This window comes from Acomys minous, assembly GCF_964271855.1.
Source record: "Acomys minous genome assembly, chromosome: 8".
Taxonomy (NCBI): Eukaryota; Metazoa; Chordata; class Mammalia; order Rodentia; family Muridae; genus Acomys; species Acomys minous.
Window position 1 is genome coordinate 50247181 of NC_140489.1, and position 20330 is coordinate 50267510.

Here is a 20330-nt window from a genome sequence, read left to right on the forward strand (position 1 = left end):
CAGCCTAGCACAAAGAAGATGATGAGCATTTAAGAACCTCCTTGTGGAGATGGCTTTGAGTGTGGCAAAACAGCCATGGGACAAAAATGTCCATTTCTTCCACAGACAAAATTCTGCCTAAAATGGGCAAGGTTAGCTGCAGGTAGAGTTGACGGCCAGACTGCTAAGACAGGGTAAACAAGTCCTCATGGGCCAGAAGGCTGAAGATGATGCTCCAGTGTTATAGAGAGTTTTGGGTGTCTGTTCAGGCAGTAAACTGTCCCTGTCACTTTTTCATTTTGGAAGCTGCTAGCCTGCACTTTCCTTTTACTCAGGTAGTTAAATTTATTCCTTTTCAAGTCTCTGATGGGGTTGAAGACCAGATAGTTAATTTTAAAATTAAGCTTAGTTGTTTACGAATTAAAAGATACTTTTAAGTCTAGAAAGATACTTTTAGGTTGATAGATTTGAGCTTTAATAGATGTTGATTTAGGTTCAAAGCTCTAGATTTATCAAGTCTACATTGTCCACATTTTACAGGAGTCTTTGGATTGAACCTGTCGAGAAGCATACTTAAAGATAAATCTTAATCCAAAATATTTTTGACATTGAATTGCAATTGGAGATTTCATTAATTTTAAGTATCTAAAGTGTTAAATAAGACTGTGAGGAAAAACAGATTTATCAATACAAAATAAATAGTATTTTCTGCAAGGTTGCCAAATACCTTTTGATTAGATATTATATATGTAAGTCTTACCTATTGATTTTTATAATTTTTTATAATTGTACTTAATGTATATAAGAATAACCTCTTTATTTAGACAGAATAAGGGAGATATTGGGGGATGGTCTGATGTATTTTGATGTTAATTACTTCTTCCTGTCTCTGTGACCCACCTTTTGATTAATAAAAAGCCATCCCACTCAGGGAAAGGCAACTGAGATAGGTGGGGCTAGGAAAGAGAGGAATCCTGGGAAAAATAAGAAAGACTCCAAGAGGAGGAAGGAGAAGAGACCAGAGGAGAGGGTCCCCAGAGGGAAACAAGGAAAGCTGCCCTGGGTTAGATGGAGGAGAGGCACATGGCGGGCATGGATGGAGAATTTGGCCCAGATGAAGAACATGAGCAAGGATATGGATGATAGATGGGAGGTAGCTTGATAGATGTTATTAGAAGCAGAGGGCATGGCATTGAGGCAGGGATCCCATACCTGCCCCACTATGGGTAGTAGTTTAGAGGACTAATGTCTGCCCTGGCCCAGGTTAACTAAGGCTATTTTAAAATATAACAAGTGTCTGTGTCTTGATTGATTGCTAGCCAAGCTTACAGATAATATATGTGATTGTAAAACAATACACATTATAATGTTTTTGGACATTTCTTTCCAGCTTCCAAGTTGTTTTCATTCTTTAAATGACTTCTTGCCAGAAATTTGATGACAGTAGCAACAAAAGGTATGATTGTGGCATACCTTCTCTCTAACCACTTCAATGCTTCTTTAAAAGCTTTTGTTAAGTCTCAAACAGGGCAAATGGCTGAGGTGCCTGTTTAGCTTAATGTATCAAAGCAAATACTGCCACCTAGTTCTCCCAGCATCCCTCAGTCCCTACCTTTTACAGGATCATCCTGGCTGGCATGCCCTGCACCCTACACTATAGCTCAGGACAGGCTGATCTTCCCTATATAATGCAACTGGTTTAATTACTTGTCTCTTTTGTACCTTTGTCCTCTTGGCTGCATCACTTCTATCCCTTCCCCCTCCCCATCTCCCTTTCAACACATGCCAGCTCAGTCTGGTCATGTCCACTATGGACTGTCCCAGATGTCACTGCCTCTGGGTATGCTCTCCCACGTGTCTATAATAAACTTTCTCCTCCACCACACCTAGAAGCAGTCATATTCTTTACTTTAAATTTTGAGGTTTTTTTCTTTCTTTTTTATATAAATAACTTATTCAGATTACATCCCAATTGCTATCCCCTCCCTAGTATCTTCCCGTTCCCCTCTCCTTCCCTCTTTCACCCTATTTCCATCCCCTAGGCTTGTGACAGAAGGGGACTTCCTCCTCCACCATATGATCACAGCTAGTCATCTCTATTTCAACGAGAACATAAGAAACTGTGGTCACTCACCCAGCACTAATATTCTATTCTAATTAAGCCTCAGCAGGGCTATTCTACTGTGTCCATTCCCCCCTTCACTTCACTTTTCTGAAATTCCACTAAATGTCTTAATTTTAGTGTTTAAATGTTACTGTAATCATGCTTTGGCCTCTAATGCTGGACCATAAACCCTGTTAGGAGGTTAGTAGGTGAGCTGTATATAATTTCTTACAATGTCCGTAACACTGATTTACTTATAGTAGTACTAAATTATGTAAGCATATATATTCTTGTATAACCAACTTTCTAATTTTAATGCTGTTACTTAGCTAGACTTTATAGAACACACGCATACACACACACACACTTCAGAGTATTTCCTTATTGGGTAGAAAAATGTCCCCACACGCAGTTCTTTATAGACTCAATACATATTTATTTGTTGACATATATATGTGCTGCTTTTAAGTAAAATAAGGTTCTTTAAAATGAGATATGGCCGAAGTTTTCCAACTTTGAGATGCCTGTGTTTTTATAGAGTAACAATGTTGAGCACTGACTTGTATGTTTATACACACAGTCCATACATTTTATTTATAAAAACTCTAGTAAATGACCTACATTGCAATTTTTAAAGTAAATAAATCATTACCAAAACACCGAAACTGTTTGGAGATGAAAAATATTATCTTGCTTCTGAGCCTTTCTTTTTTTTTTTTTAATTTGTTCACTTTACATCCCAATTGTAGCCCCCTCACTTGTCCCCTCCCAGTCCTTCCTTCCCTCTCTCACACCCTCTCCTTCCTTCCCCTCCTCCCCTAACATCTGACCCCAACATACCAAGTCTCATCTGGACTGCCTGGATCCTCTTCCTCTATGGCCTGGCAAGGCCGCCCAACCAGGGGATAGTGATCAACATGTGGGGACCAAAGTCCATATCAGATGTTGTCCCTACTCCACATATTATGGGACCCACGAGGACATTGTGCTGCCTATATATTACATCTTAGCAGAGGCTCTAGGTCCTCACCATGCATGGTCCTTGGTTGGTGCATCAGTCTCTGCAGCACCCCCCTCCTCAGCCCGGATTTGTTGGCTCCATTGGTCTCCTTGTGGAGCTCCTGACCCCTCCAGGTCCTTCTAGTCCCCAACTTGTCCATAAGACTTGTGCTCCACCCCAAAGTTTGGTTGTGTGTCTCAGCATCATCTTGGATCTCCTGCTGGTGGAGTCTATCAGAGGACCTATATGGTAGGCTCCCTTCTTGTTCCTTCTCTTCAACTGCTTCTGGGGTCTATTCTATTTGTCTTTCTGAATAATAATTAAGCATTCTCCCTAGGATCCATCTTGTTATTTAGTGTCTGTAAGTCTGTGTATTCTACTGTGGTTATCTTGTATTATGTGTCTAATATCTGCTTATAAGTTAGTATATACCATGCATGCGTGGGTCTGGGTTACATCAGTAAGGATGAGCTTTTCTAGTCCCATCCATTCACCTGCAAATATCAAGATTTCCTTGTTTTTAATAGCTGAGTAGTATTCCATAGTGTAAATCTAACATGGTCTCTTTATCCATGCCTTGGTTGAAGGACATCTAGGTTGTTTCCAGACTCTGGCTATTACATATAAAGCTGCTATGAACATAGCTGAGGAAATGTCCTTTTTCTGTGGTGGAGCATCTTTCTAGTATATGCCCATGAGTGGTGTGTCTGAGTCTTGAGGTACAGCTATTCCCAGGTTTCTGAGAAAGTACCTGATTGATTTCCACGGTGGTTGTACAAGTTTGCCTCTGAGCTATTCTTTAAGAGAGATTTTGCACTTTTAATAGGGAAGCTATGACTGTTGGCCGCATCTGCATTTTCAGACGCTGTGCAGCAGCACCTCCCTGTCACCAGGGGGAAAGCTCAAAAGTTGAACCTGCAGCATCACAGGCACTCAATAGAAAAAGGTTTATGACACACTAAAGATTGGTTTTCTTCTCTGGTCCTTGGTATGGGGTTTAGTGAAAATGTCTGCTGTCTTTTGCATACTTGTTGATGGCTTAGGGTTATTTAGAGCCAGCATCTTGGCACTCTGTTATGTATATTACTACTCTTAGTTTTCCCTTTCATGCACTTTCATTCAGCATCATTCTTGGTTTAGTGTTAGCACCTATGGTAGATGTTTTTTCTTAAATTATGACAAATAATCCATTTGCAGCATAATTAATCATCTCCTATGTATAAGCAATTCCTGAGGAAAAAAATTAGTCAGTTTTCCTCTAGGTTAGAATAAGGAAAAGAGCATTTTAACAGTATATGGTAACCATGTTATGACAGAATTTTACTGATGCTTAAATTAGAATCATTTGGTATTATATCCTTTTTTGTTTTGTTTTGTTTATTTTTTCCTGTGTAATGTTTTATAAATAAGTGCAAAATGCCTTCATCTTCAAAGAAAATAAAACATGGTATTGCTAAACAGGAAACACTTTGAAGAAAGCCTTAAGCTATGAGTAAAGGGAAGAGAAGGAGTAAGAAGAGACGGAACAGAAGGGGGAGAAAGAACCCTCACAGTGTCTACTTTCTCTTGTAGTCTCTTTGTTTTCTTTTACTCCTAATCACAAGCCGAAATAACATCTGGTACTCTTTGGCCTAAGGTTTGACATTGTAATAGCATTAGCCAGATTTTTAATAACAATTTTGGTTGTTTTCTAAGATTTCCTTTTATTTCCAAAGACTTGGCAGAGGCACCCATATTTCTTAGAACTTCTATCTCTACAAAGATAAATGTAAATGATCTGTGTTACCTACTTATCTGTTTTGTAATGGATGGATAGATTTATATGACATTTATCTAACTAAGGATCTATTTTTGAATTAAATATTGTTAATTAATTAGATATTTCAGTTTATGGGATGGTTTGTTATGCTTGACTTTCAGGTATAACATGTAGTATTTCTGTTATACCTTTCTTAGCCTAACATTTTCCACACTGGAGTGACAAATTATCACTTTATTTTGGAACATAGAAATGCAATCCATTGTCTGTTTTTTACTATTATGAACAAATAATTGTTTTGCTTCTTTTTTTATTTATATAGGTGTTCTATCTTTTAAAAATAAAGCTGCTTTTGTAACAAAGTCACAAATAAAACTTTTGCACAACTAGATAAAGTTAGATAAGCAGGTGAACCTAAGTCCTGAATCCCAGTGCATTTTTCTCAGTGAACTTCAACATGCCTAAAGCACCCATTTTGAAATCATGAAACTTTGCTTAGAGTTTTATTCTTTCATTGTCAATTACATTTTAATACATTTATACATCACACAAAAAGAAAAACACATAGCAGAGTTGAAGAACAAATAACTTCATATACTTTACCATACCTAACACATCATTTTTGCCTACGTTCTCTCTTTGCTTTTCATCTAATATTATCATTTCTTGTTTTTTTTAATAAATATTATACTACAACCACAATTTTATATATACAAATGGATTATTTGTTATAATTTAAGAAAAAAACATTAGGTTTTAACACCTAAGCAAGAATGATTCTGAGTGAACACACACACACACACACACACACACACACACACACACACACACACACACGGATACACAGACAGACAGGAAGGAAGGTAGGTAGATGATGAATAGGAGGTCGGTATCTTCAGATGATGGAGAATGAATTGAACAAATTTGTGTTTCAAATTTAATGTTATTTTGGTACACAAAGCTTTTCTTATAGAAAATGGTTTAATGGACAAGCAAACATTTCTAATACTTTTATTATATCTGTAGCAATAGTAGTCTTTTGTTGTGGTAAGGATCTAGATTTCAGTTTATTGATGGATTTTCATTGTGTTGTCATTTAATTATTTCTGGTCTTTCTTGTTCATTCTAGGTAAATGGTGGGCAGCATTTTAGAAGGCTTAATATAGAGTCAATCAATAGCTAGATTATGGAGTCTAGAAATCATATTTCCTCATGTAATTTTAGTGAGTTGTTAATAGAAAACAAAACTACTATAAGCATACTATTAAAATCACCTTTCTTTTTTTTTAAATACATTTTTATTAATTTATACATATTACATCTCAGTTGTTAGCCCATCCCATGTATCCTCCCATTCCTCCCTTCCTCCCACTTCCCCCCTACTCCCCTCCCCTCCCCTAAGTCTGTGTCTGAGGGGGACCTCCTCCCCCTGAATATGCTCATACGGTATCAAGTCTCTCCTTGGTGACCTATTATCTTTCCTCTGAGTGCCACCAGGCATCTCCGTCCAAGGGACATGTTCAAATATGGGGCACCAGAGTTTGTGTGAAAGTTAGATCTCCTTCTCCACTCAACAGTGGAGAATGTCCATCGGCTAGTCCGGGTAGGGGTTCAAGGTTTTTACTGCCTATTTTTTCTTTGGCTGTTGCCACAGTTTGCGGAGGGCCCCAGGGCCCAGACTCGCCTGTAGTTTTCCAGGACCCACTGGATCCTTCCATTTCCTCTTTCTCCCAGGCTTCTCACGCCTAAAGTTTCAATAGGATGTCCTCCCCTCTTACCCACTATTCTGGTAGGTACAGTTTTTCATGGGGACGTACACCTTGGACTAGTGTCTCGATATAAGTGAGTATATACCATTTAGCTCTTTTTGCTTCTGTGTGAACTCACTCATTATGACAATTTCTAGTTCAATCCATTTGTCCACAAATTTTGGAAATTCCTTGTTTTTAATAGCTGAGTAGTATTCCATAGTGTAAATGTACCACAGTTTCTTTATCCATTCTTCTATAGAGGGACACGTAGGTTGTTTCCAAGTTCTGGCTATTATGAATAAGGCAGCTATGAACATGGTTGAGCATATGTCCCTGTTGTGTAGTAGTACATCCTCTGGGTATATTCCAAGGAGTGGAATAGCTGGGTCTTGAGGAAGCCCTATTCCCATTTTTCTGAGAAAGCACCAGATAGCTTTCCAAAGTGGTTGTACTAGTTTGCATTCCCACCAGCAATGCTCCTTAGTCATCAGAGAAAATCACCTTTCTTTAAAAAAAAAAGAAACTAACTGTAATAGAGACTTTCCTTGTTCTATTCTATATCCTCAGAAATTGGATATCTTCTATGCATTTTCTCAGTAACACTGGCTTATTCTGAACAGTAGGTCAGGCATTTTGAGCCAGTAGGCATATGAAGAAAAAATTCTAAGCTTAGAAATACTTCTTATTTAATGTGTTTATTACAATTAATATCTTAACTGTTTCCAGTTACATTTTTACCTTAAGACTTATATACTCATTCCTGTGCATAGAGTGGTATACAAAGTATGAGATTATTCTGGTTTGAAATCCATTGCTAACATATTTTCATTAACCTAAAAGCTTTGCCCCAGTAATTTTATGCTTCCTTGAGGGTTTTTTGCTTCCCACTGTTGGTTTTGGTGTGATTGGGCCAACTTCTATTCATGGTCCACTTTGAGAGAAATAATAAAACCATATCAAATTGTCATCTGCTTTCAAAATAATGGAAGATAAATTGTAATGGAGAGAGAACATTCTGAAACCAAATTGCTTTGGTTGACTCTTCATCCTGCCACTTTTAGATGAGTAATATTTCCAACTCTCTTGTTCTTTAGGCTCTCCTAAAAATGTGTTACTTTCATAAGGACATAATCTTTATGAGCATCCTAATGCCTAGGATTGAGTGAGCAGCATTCAATCAATGGCAGCAAGCATAGTTTAGAACATCTTTGAAATAGATATTTAATATGAGTTGATGTACTTTGTATACTTTAAGAATAACTTGCTCAACTGAAAAAAAAGCCCATAATAGTTTATTTATGTATCTTATGCTATCCTACTTTTGGCATTGCCTACACTTAGGTGGATTTTGTATAGTATTTGTATCTAAAATATCATTAGTATTAAATATTTTAATAAATATTCAGAAGAACTATTTGCTGTATGGACAACTGGTTCTGTTCAGTTAACTCGAGCATTTTTAGCACCTTTGGGTTCTTTAATGTTTGCTGACTTCTCATGTACATTTCATCGTCACTACGGAGGTTGAGTCCTCTAACTAGGTATTTAAAAGAGTGAACTGCAGAGCTCATTACTGTCTAGTATGCTAAAGGTGAGCCTTTTATCAAGAGAGTTTCCATAGGTAAATTTCATTGGACCATAATGAGTGAACTCCAGCTTCACACCCACTACCTTTCTGAGATAAAACATCATGAAATCCAAGTGCTCTGGTAGCTTTTTAAATATCAGTAATGGTTGCTGAAATTTGGTGATGCTTTTTAGCTCGGTCTATTAGAATTTATAAAATTCTACTGTATTTGAAAAAAAAAACTAAGCCAAATCTTAAGATTGCCTTATAAGCCATTAAAAACCTACCTTGGGCTATTTAGTTGAAGAAAATAACACTCATGTATAGAGATAGTCCCAGTAAGTCATAATCTGGAATAATATAAGATGTCAGATAGAACTGTTCTCTCAGAGCAGCTATTCATAAAATGAGCATGTGTGTGTTTTAGATTATATCCAAGCTAGAAAAAGTTAATTACTTTATTACTCCACAACAAAATTTTAACATGAAAAATAACCACCTTTAAACACTTTAAATGTTGTTACAAATGCAACTTGAGAGTGACTATGTATTCACTTACTCCCACATCATCAACCTTCCCTGTTCTTTAGCATTCAATTCAACAGTGACACCTTTGGTCTTATAAGTTCCTCCAAGTTTTGGGTCTCTGAAATGCTACAGTCTAAGAAAATCCTCCTCAGAACTATAAGTTTCTGTTTGAATTTACAGGGTCCTGATAATTCCATATGCTGGCTGATTTCCTTCAAAAATTCCCACTAAATTATTTTATTTCCGAACCCTGCTTTGTTCACCACTTACCTTCTCCATGTCTTTTGTCTCTTGTAATTTCATCTCACAAAACTGAATATCCATTCTCTTGACCAAACAGTAGTCTTTATTTTTTTTAACTCATTATATGCTTGTTTAAGAAAAGTTCTCACTAGATAGCTCTGGCTAACCCGAAAAAAACACACCATGTAGCTCAGGATTGTCTCCAACCTCAGTATTCATTATGCCTTTACCTCTACACTGCTGGAATTGTAGGTGTACTCACACATGGTGGCTCAATCTATAGGAGAGAGAAAGAGAGGGAGAGAGAGACAGAGACAGAGATGACAGAGACAGAGAGACAAACAGTGACAGAGACAGAGACAGAGAGGAGTCTGGGTGTATATGTACACAACCTTACGCATGAACTTGTGCAGCCCAGAACAGGACATTGTGTGTCTTCTGTCACTCTTTGTTTTCCGTCCTTGCAGTACTCTCACTGAAACTGAAGTTCGCTAATTTCAGATAACTTAATGGTCAGCTAGCTCTTGGTATCTGTTTGTCTTTCTGCGTTCTAAAAGGAATTTGAGGCAAGCAACACTTTCATGTTGTTACTGCAGATTTGGACTTAAACTCAATGGGCAATCTCTTACATACTAAGCAGGCCATCACTCTTTCAAAGTACTAAATTAAAAAAAATAGTAAAAGGTGTGTATGTTTTGTGGAGTTCTTACTGCCTGAGAAACAAATGTAATGTCAAGAGATTAAAAGACACATAACTCATTTATAACCAGATCTGTAAGTGATCATGAATAAAGGATTCTAAAGTCACAAAATCTAAAAATTGAGAAAGGCCAGCCACGGACAGAACAACAATGAACAAATATCTGAGGAAGAAAAACAAAACCCATTTTAGTCTGAGCTTTTGACCTATAATTTTATTTTTTGATAGTTATTCGTCTGGTTTTGGCATTAGGATGATATCAGCTTCATAAAAACATTATGTAAATTCTCTTTCATTTTCTAAATTACTGAAAATTTTGAGGGGTTTAGTGTATACTATATTTTGAAGATCTGGAAGAATTCTGCACTGAATTAATCTGGCCCTGGGTTTTTGGGTGCTTGTTTTTTTTTGTGTTGTTGGTGTTGTTGCTGTTGGAGTGATGAGTTTTTTAATTACTGTTTCTATCTCATTGGATGACAGGATCTGTTAAAAGTATTTATTTCATCTTGATTTAACTCATCCCTAGCAGAGGAGCTATTGGCAACTGGTAGCCACAGAATGGGAAGAGTGAGTTTTCTTTAAGCTGTAGCTCCTGATACATTGATCATAGGGGAAGACAACATATTCAGGAATATATGGGCAGCACCTATTAGACTTGACAGGTGTTAGAAAACCCACAAGAAGAACATGATGATGGGCAGATCAGGACCCAGGGGGTCTGCTCAACCTACTGCACCAACCAAGAACAATACACACAGTAATGTTGAACCCCTACTCAGATCTAGCCAGTGGACAGGACATTCTCCACAGTTATTTGAGAGTTGGGACTGACTCTGACATGAACTCTCTGGTGCCCCGTATTTGACCACTACCCCTTGGTAAATAGAGTTGGTGGCACTCAGAGAAAGGATAAGCAGGGTTCCAGGATGAGACTTGATAGGCTGTGACCATATTGTGGAGGAGGAGATCCCCTTTTGTCACAGACCTAGGGGAGGGGAATAGGGTGAAAAGGTAAGGGAGAGAGGAATGGGAAGGTACAAGTGAGGGGATAACAATTGAGATGTAATCTAAATAAATTAATAAAAAAAAGGAAGAGCAGAGCCAATAATCTTCTCACAAAAGGGCTTGCTTACCATGGAGTATAGAAAGAAAACTAGGTTGAGTAAATGGCCAAACATAGAAGACAAAAGACATTATTGACAACATGACATGGTGACAATCAGGAGGAATCAGTAATATATTGAATAAACACAATGAGAGTTGGAGGCTTATCAGGAGCAAGTATTTTTAACCTGAAAATAATAAGGCCAGAAAGGAAGGATTCTGGCCCACTGTAAGGCCGTTGCATGGACACATAATGGCAGAGCAGTAGAGATGCAGGGAAGCATCTGTAAGTTTCTCATACATTTTTGGCAAAATCTATAGAAACAACCTTCTTTTATCATTTGGTGATAAACTCCTATTCCTAGATCTTATGGGTTTTTTAAGTTAAATGTTCCCTTGACTAACATGACATATCTGAATAGATTAAAAAATAGAATATTAGGGGGCTGGAGGGATGGCTCAGAGGTTAAGAGCACTGGCTGCTCTTCCAGAGGTCCTGAGTTCAATTCCCAGCAACCATAAGGTGGCTCACAACCATCTATAATGAGATCTGGTGCCTTCTTCTGGTTTGCAGGCAGAATATTGTATACATAATAAATAAATAAATCTTTTAAAAAAGCATATTATACAAATTGTTTCCAGTTGACATACACGAGAAATCTATCATAAATCCATTTGAAAACATTAAATGCTTAATAAAATGCACGTCTGTGAATTTGTAGGAGAGTGGTCAAAGCAGCTGATCTTTCGTTGCCTGCCTTTTATGACTTGAATGCATATGAAGTCTGGTCATTGATGTTCCTGAGCAGTAGATACTTTATTTTATTGTATGTGTGAGTGGCTTGCCTACATGGGTGTATGTGTACCATATGAGTTCTTGGTTACAGATGGTGTGGACCACCATGTAAGTATGTGATGTTGAATCCATGTTTTTTTTTAAAGAGCAACAAGTGCTCTTAACTTCTGAGCTATCTCTGCAGTTTCAAGGGCTCCATGTATTAAATAACAAAAATAATAAACTGTCAGATGGCAGTAAGAAATAAAGAGAGTTAAAGAAGGAGAAAGTTTTCAAGTTTAGCTTCTTTCAAGTACTATGGTGATGGATTCAAAATAATAGAAAAAGTAGGCAAAGCCCAACTGACAACAAGAAGGGGAGGTTAGATAATTTATAATCCAACAATCAAAAAGAAGACAATCGAAACTGGAAAGATAGATAAAGTGAGAATAGACAATTTTATCCAAATGTAAATGAATGAAATGCTAATTACCTTGGAGAAAGGGTTTGCAGGGTGGGGGTGGGGGAGAAATTGCAAGGCTGTGTGGAAATGACAGAAGATAGGCACAGGCTTGTCTGAAGTGATGCCTGAGAGATGGAAGGTTGCAGAATGTTTAAGAATAAAGTCTTCCAAAAATATGAAATGCAAAACTAGGTAAATGAATTCATGAGCAGCTACATTAATAGTATATAAAACAGACTCTTAAAAACGAAATCTTAGAGATAAAGATGAGTTTACAGTATTAAATCTGAACTCATGAAATTTAAAATGTGCATATTCTTGACAGTATGGTTGAGAAATAGGTGAAGCAAAAAAAAAGATGGCGTTACAAGAGAAAACTTGAAAATCACTAAAGCCCTTTAGATGATCCTAATACTAGTCACCGTTAACCCAAATAAAATAAGTTAATCATTCAATTAACTAATCTGTCCTACCAGACATGACTTGACCTGTCAAACCACACTCCCACAAGATAGTGTTCCTTCTTTCTTCCTTTTCTTCTGAATGACAGAGAAAACCCTGGTTGCACAGACACACTCACTTATTTGGAGGACTGTGTCTATGTGGATTTTGTGTGACCATAAGTCATCTGAATAAAAATCAAAAGGAGAGCCAACCAGAAATAACCCGTATGTTCGAAAATACAGGAAACACTTTGCTACCGGTGGGACTGACACCTGCAGAGAGACTCAACATGGGGACCATACACTAGAGTCCCATGCTTTTCTTTCCATTTGTAGAGTTGACATCTTTGTCTTCCTTGTTGAATAAGATGTCACTTGCTGTCCCACTCACCCCATAGACACTTTGCCTTGTCCCCTCTGCTTCATGCCCTTCATTTGACTACAGAACTTTTCTCAAGGATGATAATTTATGACTAAAAATGTGATCATATAAGTCCTTTATTTTTATAATATTCATAAAACTGACACTAAAATAATCCTAACTTTGCAAGCTGAGGCCCAAGTATCCTTGGTCAGACTCTCCTTTCTTTTTACAGCCATTTTTTTTCCCAGAGCCACAGTGGTAACTAATTTATACACAGGCTCTGGTAGTTTCTTTGGATTTTTCTGAGCATTCCTTCCTCACTGGTTCCTTTGTATGTTCCTTTCTCTCATATCTTGAACACCCTCCTTTTTGACATGCACACTTTAAATGTCCCGTGTGTTTCCTGAAAGGCACAACACAGGTAGACCTTTCTTAAAAATGCCTTGTCAGTGCAGGTTACATTTTTTTCTTGCATGTAGAAATTCCTTACTATTTCAGGGAAAGAATCCTAAGGGGAAGGGGACCAAATGAATGAAATTAGAATTAATAGATGTGCTTTAAAATGTTTGCTGAAAGGGTCAAGGAACACTATTTAATTGGCTTATAATGAGAATAGACACTAAAAATGTTTAACAGGCAAACAAAGTGTGTAAAGAATTCCAGACATAGTCACCAATTCCAAAAATCTTTGGGCACTGTGAAGTAAGGGCCACTGGGTATGGTTGCTCAGTTTTTATACTGCACAATTTGCAAGGGGTCCATAAAAATCTAATTAAGGGTGGACTCTCCAATCATTTCAGACCTGTATTTTGTACAGCTTCCTTGATAAAAGGCAAAGGTCACATAAGTTTCATAACTTAACTTTTAATTGAAGATTACTAAAAGTTTTAGTAAAGGTTGTACTTTGGGTTCTTAAAAATATAAGACATGTAGTTTGCATACCAAAATATAGCAAGTTTTAATTGCATGACAATATCATATATACCAAATAAGTGAGCTATTACATTGGGATTGAAAACCATCTTAAACTGAGGTGTAATGTGCAAAGTGTGCTTTAGGTTTAATCATGAACACTGTGGACTTTCAATCCGAGGAAATCAAACTGAACCCACTTAAAAGCTGATTTATTAATTTGTGTTACCTATGTTATGGACTAATTAGTGTCAGATCCACAGACTGAGCTCAACAAATAAACAGAAGAAACTGACCTTTTTCCACTTTACATTCTTTAACTATTTGAAGCTTTGTCTCAATTCTGTTTGTGTGTCCATAACCTCATTAGTGTCTGACCATGTTAATAAATAGTCATGACAATTTTGTTTTTCCTGGAAGCAGCTAGAAGGAAATAATGAATTTTGTTGTTGTTTTACCTGTAAATGTTTGTAAAGCAAGGAAGCTTAATGATTATGCATACAGGGAAATTTTTATTTCCTAGCTTTGTTTAAATATATTCTCCACCTACCTCTTATCCTTGCTCCCTGTAATACGTATTCTTAAAAATATCCCCTTTGGGAACTGAAGAGGTGGTCCAGCAGTTAAGAGCACCATTTGCTCTTCCAGAGGTCCTGAATTCAATCCCCAGCAACCACATGGTGACTCACAACAATCTATATGGCAGTCTGATGTCCTCTTCTGGCATAGAAGTGTACATGCAGATGAAGCATTCATACATTAAATAAATAAAATATTTTTTTTAAAAAAAATAACCCTCTCATTATTAAATAGCCAATGAAATTGCTGTTTTGAAGACCTCATCTGTTTTAATCTGTCTTTTCCCAGATCCCCCAGCTGTGGAACCTGCATTCTTGGAAATCCGACAAGGACAAGACAGAAGTGTGACCATGAGCTGCAGGGTCCTGAGAGCCTATCCAATAAGAGTGCTGACCTATGAGTGGCGTCTGGGCAATAAATTACTAAGGACTGGTCAGTTTGACTCCCAGGAGTATACCGAGTACCCAGTAAAGAGTCTTTCCAATGAGAACTATGGTGTTTATAACTGTAGCATCATAAACGAAGCTGGAGCAGGGAGATGCAGCTTCCTTGTTACAGGTAGGATACCAAGTTGCTTTGATTTTCTTAAAAAAAAAAAAAAGAAGTATGATTTCAGAGGAACGGATCTTAGGCTTACATGAATGTTGGAATGGAATCATTTTGTAAATGGATGAATTTGTAAACTTGTGATTTGGCCCTTCTAGCTGCAACTTCTGGTTGATTAATCTCAGGGCAGGTCTGTGTTTCTGGTGAGAACAGTGCCTGTGCCTGTAAAACAACAAAGATGTTTGTCTGAATTCAGGTGAAGTGAAGAAGTTCTACTGATTTTGTTTGTTCACTTCAGTGATAACACAAGTGACTGTGGTAAATAGTTTTACTGTGATAAGATTGCTGGTGTGAAGTGACATCAGGGCTGCTGCTTTTCATGAGTGGCAGAAATATTTTGTTTTCTTACAATTTATTACCTCTCAGTGTCCAAGGCTTTCAGAGTGTTCTTGGCTTGTTTTATGCTCCGGGTATTTCAAGACAGTGCAATAAACCATACAGGAAGTATGATAAATAGGGTGAAGTTCTGATAAGTTTTTAGGTAAACAATTGAAAGTTAGTTGCTCTTGTATAGTTTTATACTGGCTGGAATTATTTGGATAGTCTCTGTGCTATGGTAAATGTTCTTTTGCTATTTTTGAAGCAGATTTTTGGAATGAATTAGCAGGAAATTACCTTTTCAATGTTATTTTGTCTTAAGAAAAATTACATTTAACAGTGGGAGCATTTGTGATATTGAAGGAGGAACCTGGCTCTTGTGCCATCTCTGAAGAGCTGTTGAAAAAAAAACAGATGAAAATATTCTGGACTGAAAACTTGTTCATTAGTAAGAAATCTAGGTGCTAAATTGTGAGGTGCGCAATCTCCAAAGCTGGGTTTTCTTTGAGCCATTTTTGCTTCCTGAAGCCTAATATTAGACTGATAAACATCACTTTACTACCAAAGAGTGTAGAGCCATCTTCTTCACTGTATTCTCCTTGTTCTGATTTTACAGGAATCTTTTATTATGGCCCATATCAATGAAAGCCTTTTATAATTTGATTCCTAAAGTAGACTATTAACAAAGCCAAATTTTCCTTGGAATGTCAGGGTTGGTTCCCAGTGATGAATCACGTAGAGGCAGTTACTTTTTCTCAGTTTTGTACAAATGAAGGATCTTTCATTCATTCATTTAAAAAAAAGAAAGAAAGAAAGAAAGTCATCATGAAATTAACTGCATGGCTTTTTCAAATCTTTTGGCCTTAGGCTATTTCAGGTTTCTAAGATGATACTGCTCTCTGACTTTGGCTGTAGAGTCTGGAACCATGCTGCTTCTGTAAGATTTTCATTTGTTCCTCCTTATGTGACCCAACTTCTCTTTTAAGAGTAGAAGACAAGCTGAGACCAGAAGAAACAGTCAGCTCCACTTTTCTACCTTGCATCCATGGGGTGCAGCAAGTGGATTTTGATAACCATGGAAAGGAATAAATCTCTTGTTAGTTTCCTCACAGAGGAAGGGAGTACCCACAGGCTTTATTTTCTTTCTGTGCTGTGTGCTTTTCAGTCTCAGGTCAACATTGTTGTTTCAAGATCTCCACAGAAAATGAAATTTTTAAAGAAAAGAAACAGACCACTTTCTAAATAAATTACAATTCAGGCAAACACATAGAGGAGCAGGTATTTTCATAGAGTATCTCAGTAGGAAAGCTTTTGAGAGAGAAGTATGTCAGAATTAGCATTCCTCTGGTGTTCAGCACAGCTTTCTTCTCAACTCACATGAAGTAAACAAGGCCTAGGGAACTGAGTGACCATTTACCACATTTTTATTTAGGGGACTTTTTATAAGGTTTTAGAAATAATATGACACATTGGTTACAAATTAAGTCACTTTTAAACGTAAAATTTTAAGTTGCTATATATATGCACAAATACAAAGCAGTATATAGACATTATATTTGTGGAGGATGGTTTTGTTTTTGTTTTTTGTTGTTGTTGCCCTAGCTGTCCTGTAACTAACTCTGTAAACCCAGGCTGGCCTCAAACTCAAAGAGATTACCATCACTTGGCTATATTTGTATCTTAATCAGTTCTATACCATTTTGGCAGAATTGTCTAATGAAATTTTCTTGTATGACATTAAATGGTTTAGCTTTTGAAATACACTATTAAATGCTTAAGAATTATTGTTTTATGCCATGACTAAGTATGTCTCTGTACTTGATACTAGCATATAACTTAATCCAGAAAATATGATAAATCTTTACTAAGTATATGGGAACTTGATAACAGCAAGCATTGTTCAAAGAAAGAAACTAGAACAAATTCATTTTTTACGTTAAGAAAAAAGATGGGTATGAACAAAGATAAAAGAGTAGTTCAGTTTGGAGAATAATGTATTTCACAGCAGGCTAATGAGCGACTCCAGAGTTGTGTCTATGCACTCACCTCTGTGGCTCATAACTTAGATCATATGCTAAAATATCGTTGAACAAGTTAAGACTTTTCAAAGGAGATTGCTCTGGTCCTTACAGAATGTTCTAAATGTAGTTGTCTGTAATCTCGTGAGGGAGAGGCAGAGTGAACACTGAGGGAGATGAGGAAGCAGTTTGATTGCTGCAAGAACAAGCTAGAGAAGCACTGAAGTCACCAGGACTAAAGGAGGAGAACCTGTGCTCCTCCACAGACTCCGCTGGAGGCGGTGGAGGCACCATGGGAACCACAGCTTCCGGTTTTTTTCTGTCCCTCCGAACCGGAACCCAGAGAGAGTAAAACCTTATGCCACCTGGTTGTAACAAATTTTGTGGCAGGCTTAGATAACTAACGCATGTATCTCATCGACCACTTTGCTGAAGTATTCTCTTTTAAAGTACAGTAAGGCTAAAAGGACCAGTGTGCTAAGCATCTTCATGACGGCGAGTGAGATTTCTCATGACTCAGCAGATCTATACATTCTGATTGTTCTCATCTGTAAAGCCAATGGAACCAGTTTACAGCTAACTCTCAGTAGAGGAAGTCAACCTAGCAGACTGATTTGACCTACGGGCTGCATTAATTTCATATACTGGTTCATGTACTCCATAGCCAAAGATCATGCCGCCGCCAGAGATCTAGCATGCCTCCATATTGAAATGTTTTCGCCATTTCACCAGATGGTGGTTGGAAGAATTTGCTTATGGAGATGAGAAAGAGCCTGTGAACAGATTCTGTCAAGAGTAGCACAAGTTAAGGAAGACATGGCTTTACTCTTTCGGTAGCATTGGTTTATGAAATCCCAAATGATTTACTTATCAAATGTTCTAGTCGTTGCTTCTGCATGCTTATCAGGATGGCAGTTCTAAGTAATTTTACTTGTTGGCACTAACCATTCTGTCTGTGTAATTCTTTCCTTTAATAGTATCTTGTGATGATTATTTTTAAAAAATTTGTATGTGTGAGGGAACTCAGACATTAAAATCACATAGAAAAAGGAAAAGCTTTCAATTTACCTTTTGATGAACTCTTTAAATAAAAATGCCGATGATGATATCACATGAAAACATAAGCCTAGGTATTTGTTACTCTAGTTACTATAACATAAGAATTAAAAATGACAGCGTCTCCTATATAGCCTAGGAAGGGAAAATAGAGTGCCCTCTGCAGACTAGAAACTGCATTCAGTTTTAAATTTAATATGAGGAAATATTTTAAATGAAAAATACTTAAAAACATTCTATTTCAAACAGTTATCCAATACCAAGTAATCAGCGTGTAACATTATACAGTCCAAGTAGATTGTGTGTGTCTGTATACATATATATGTATATATATTTAAACATACAGTCAGGTAAAAAGAGGGGATGGAGGCCATGAATTTAACAGAGACAAAAGCTTAGAGGGAACACAGGAGGGGCTGAAGGAGGAAAGGGAAAAGTTATGTAATTATATATTAATTTTAAATTTTATAAAGGTAACACTAGCTATGCAGTGTCTTTATATTGGTTTGGCCACTATTATATCTGAGTATAACACATGGCTATGAGCCAGTGTATTAACTGTTGAAATTCTTACAATCAGGAAAATTTTTGATAAGTTTATAAATGCATAATAAATAGGAAGTGCTAGATTATATACGTGAAATTGAAAAAAAAATCTCTACAGCATTACCAGTTTTATACCTGCATGAGTTTATTTTCTTCCTGTTTTACTTGTTAAGACTATATTTTCTTTGGGATATTATAATAGCATTTTATTTGATCTTTTACTTTTTTCCTGGTTTTAATTCCTTGTCTATATTCCTTGGATTTATTTTCCTAGAAAATCCTTCTTACTGTTACATTTTAAAAAATGCTTTTGCTCTTCATGTCCTGTAAAATATAGAAAAATTTCATTGCCATCATCCTTTAAACCTTTCCCTCTAACCTCATAGAAAGAATAAAGCATTAATCTGTACTTTAAAGTCACTTCAAACTGGGTAACACCATATAACAAATCATGTATTTTACACTTCTGTTCCTTTGCTTTCATGACATTATATTGTGAAATATTAATCCTGTGTGTTCTTCTAGACCAGTGATTCTCAACCTTCCTAATACTGTGACCCTTTAACACAGTTCTTCATATTGTAGTGACTCCAAACATAAAATCATTTTGTTTCTACTTCATAGCTTTAAGTTTGTTACTGTAATGGATCGTAATTAAATAGCTGATAAGCATTTGATATCAATCCCCCAATGTGGTCTTAGCAGCACACTTCGAAAACCACCATTCTAGAGTGACCTTCCTATATTGTGGTGATGTCTACATATTAGTCAGCTAGCAGCATATAGGCTGTAATACCATTATTTTGTAATTATATATTAACGTAGCAATTAGACAGAGTATCTAAAAATTGCAAAAATCTCTGAGTTATCATAACTTAAATGGAATAGAAAATTATTTCACTCTGGTTATTATGTTGGTGTGCTACTCCTAAAACTAATGTAAAGACTCTTTCACAGAACTCTGTGGAATTAGGACCTTTTCCATCCTATTTCTCAACCATCATCTATACATGTCACACTCCTTTGCCTTACTGGCTTCTTGCACTCTAGTCATTTTTTCTCACTTCATCTGAAAGTGAAATCCAATATTTTGGCCTTTTCAATAGTTTTATGTGCCCCATTATTGAAAAGAATGTAATCATTTTGCTATACCTATCATAAATGCCATGGGTATAGACTTTATTATGAAATGTATAAGCCATGCTCCTTCTCTCACATGTTGAAAGGGTCTACAATTGAAAATATTGCAACAGAATTATTTGACATTAAAACCTTGAATATATTGGTTTATCTTTGTAATTATTTTGAAATTGCTGTTAATCAGTTATATCTTACTGTTTAGTAACAAAATATTTGTCCTTCATGTGCCATAGGAAGAGACAAATTTAATGAGCCACATGATTTTAAAGACAGGAAATTCAACCAGAGATTCTTAAGAAAGTTTCCTGATAAGCAAAATGTAAGGAAGTCACTGCGTTACTTTTGATTTCCATATACAAATCTCACAGTTAGAAA

General features: G+C 36.6%; 1 protein-coding gene across 2 annotated transcripts in view; it reads left to right on the forward strand.

Annotated features, from left to right (window-relative positions):
- The window catches only part of MDGA2 (MAM domain containing glycosylphosphatidylinositol anchor 2), a 771250-nt gene that overhangs the window by 666636 nt on the left and 84284 nt on the right, over positions 1-20330 (forward strand). For both annotated transcript variants that reach the window (XM_084793705.1, XM_084793706.1), the window contains one exon: positions 14560-14829. In XM_084793705.1, coding sequence (XP_084649831.1) covers positions 14560-14829 — 270 coding nt within the window. The remainder of the gene's footprint in view (positions 1-14559; positions 14830-20330) is intronic.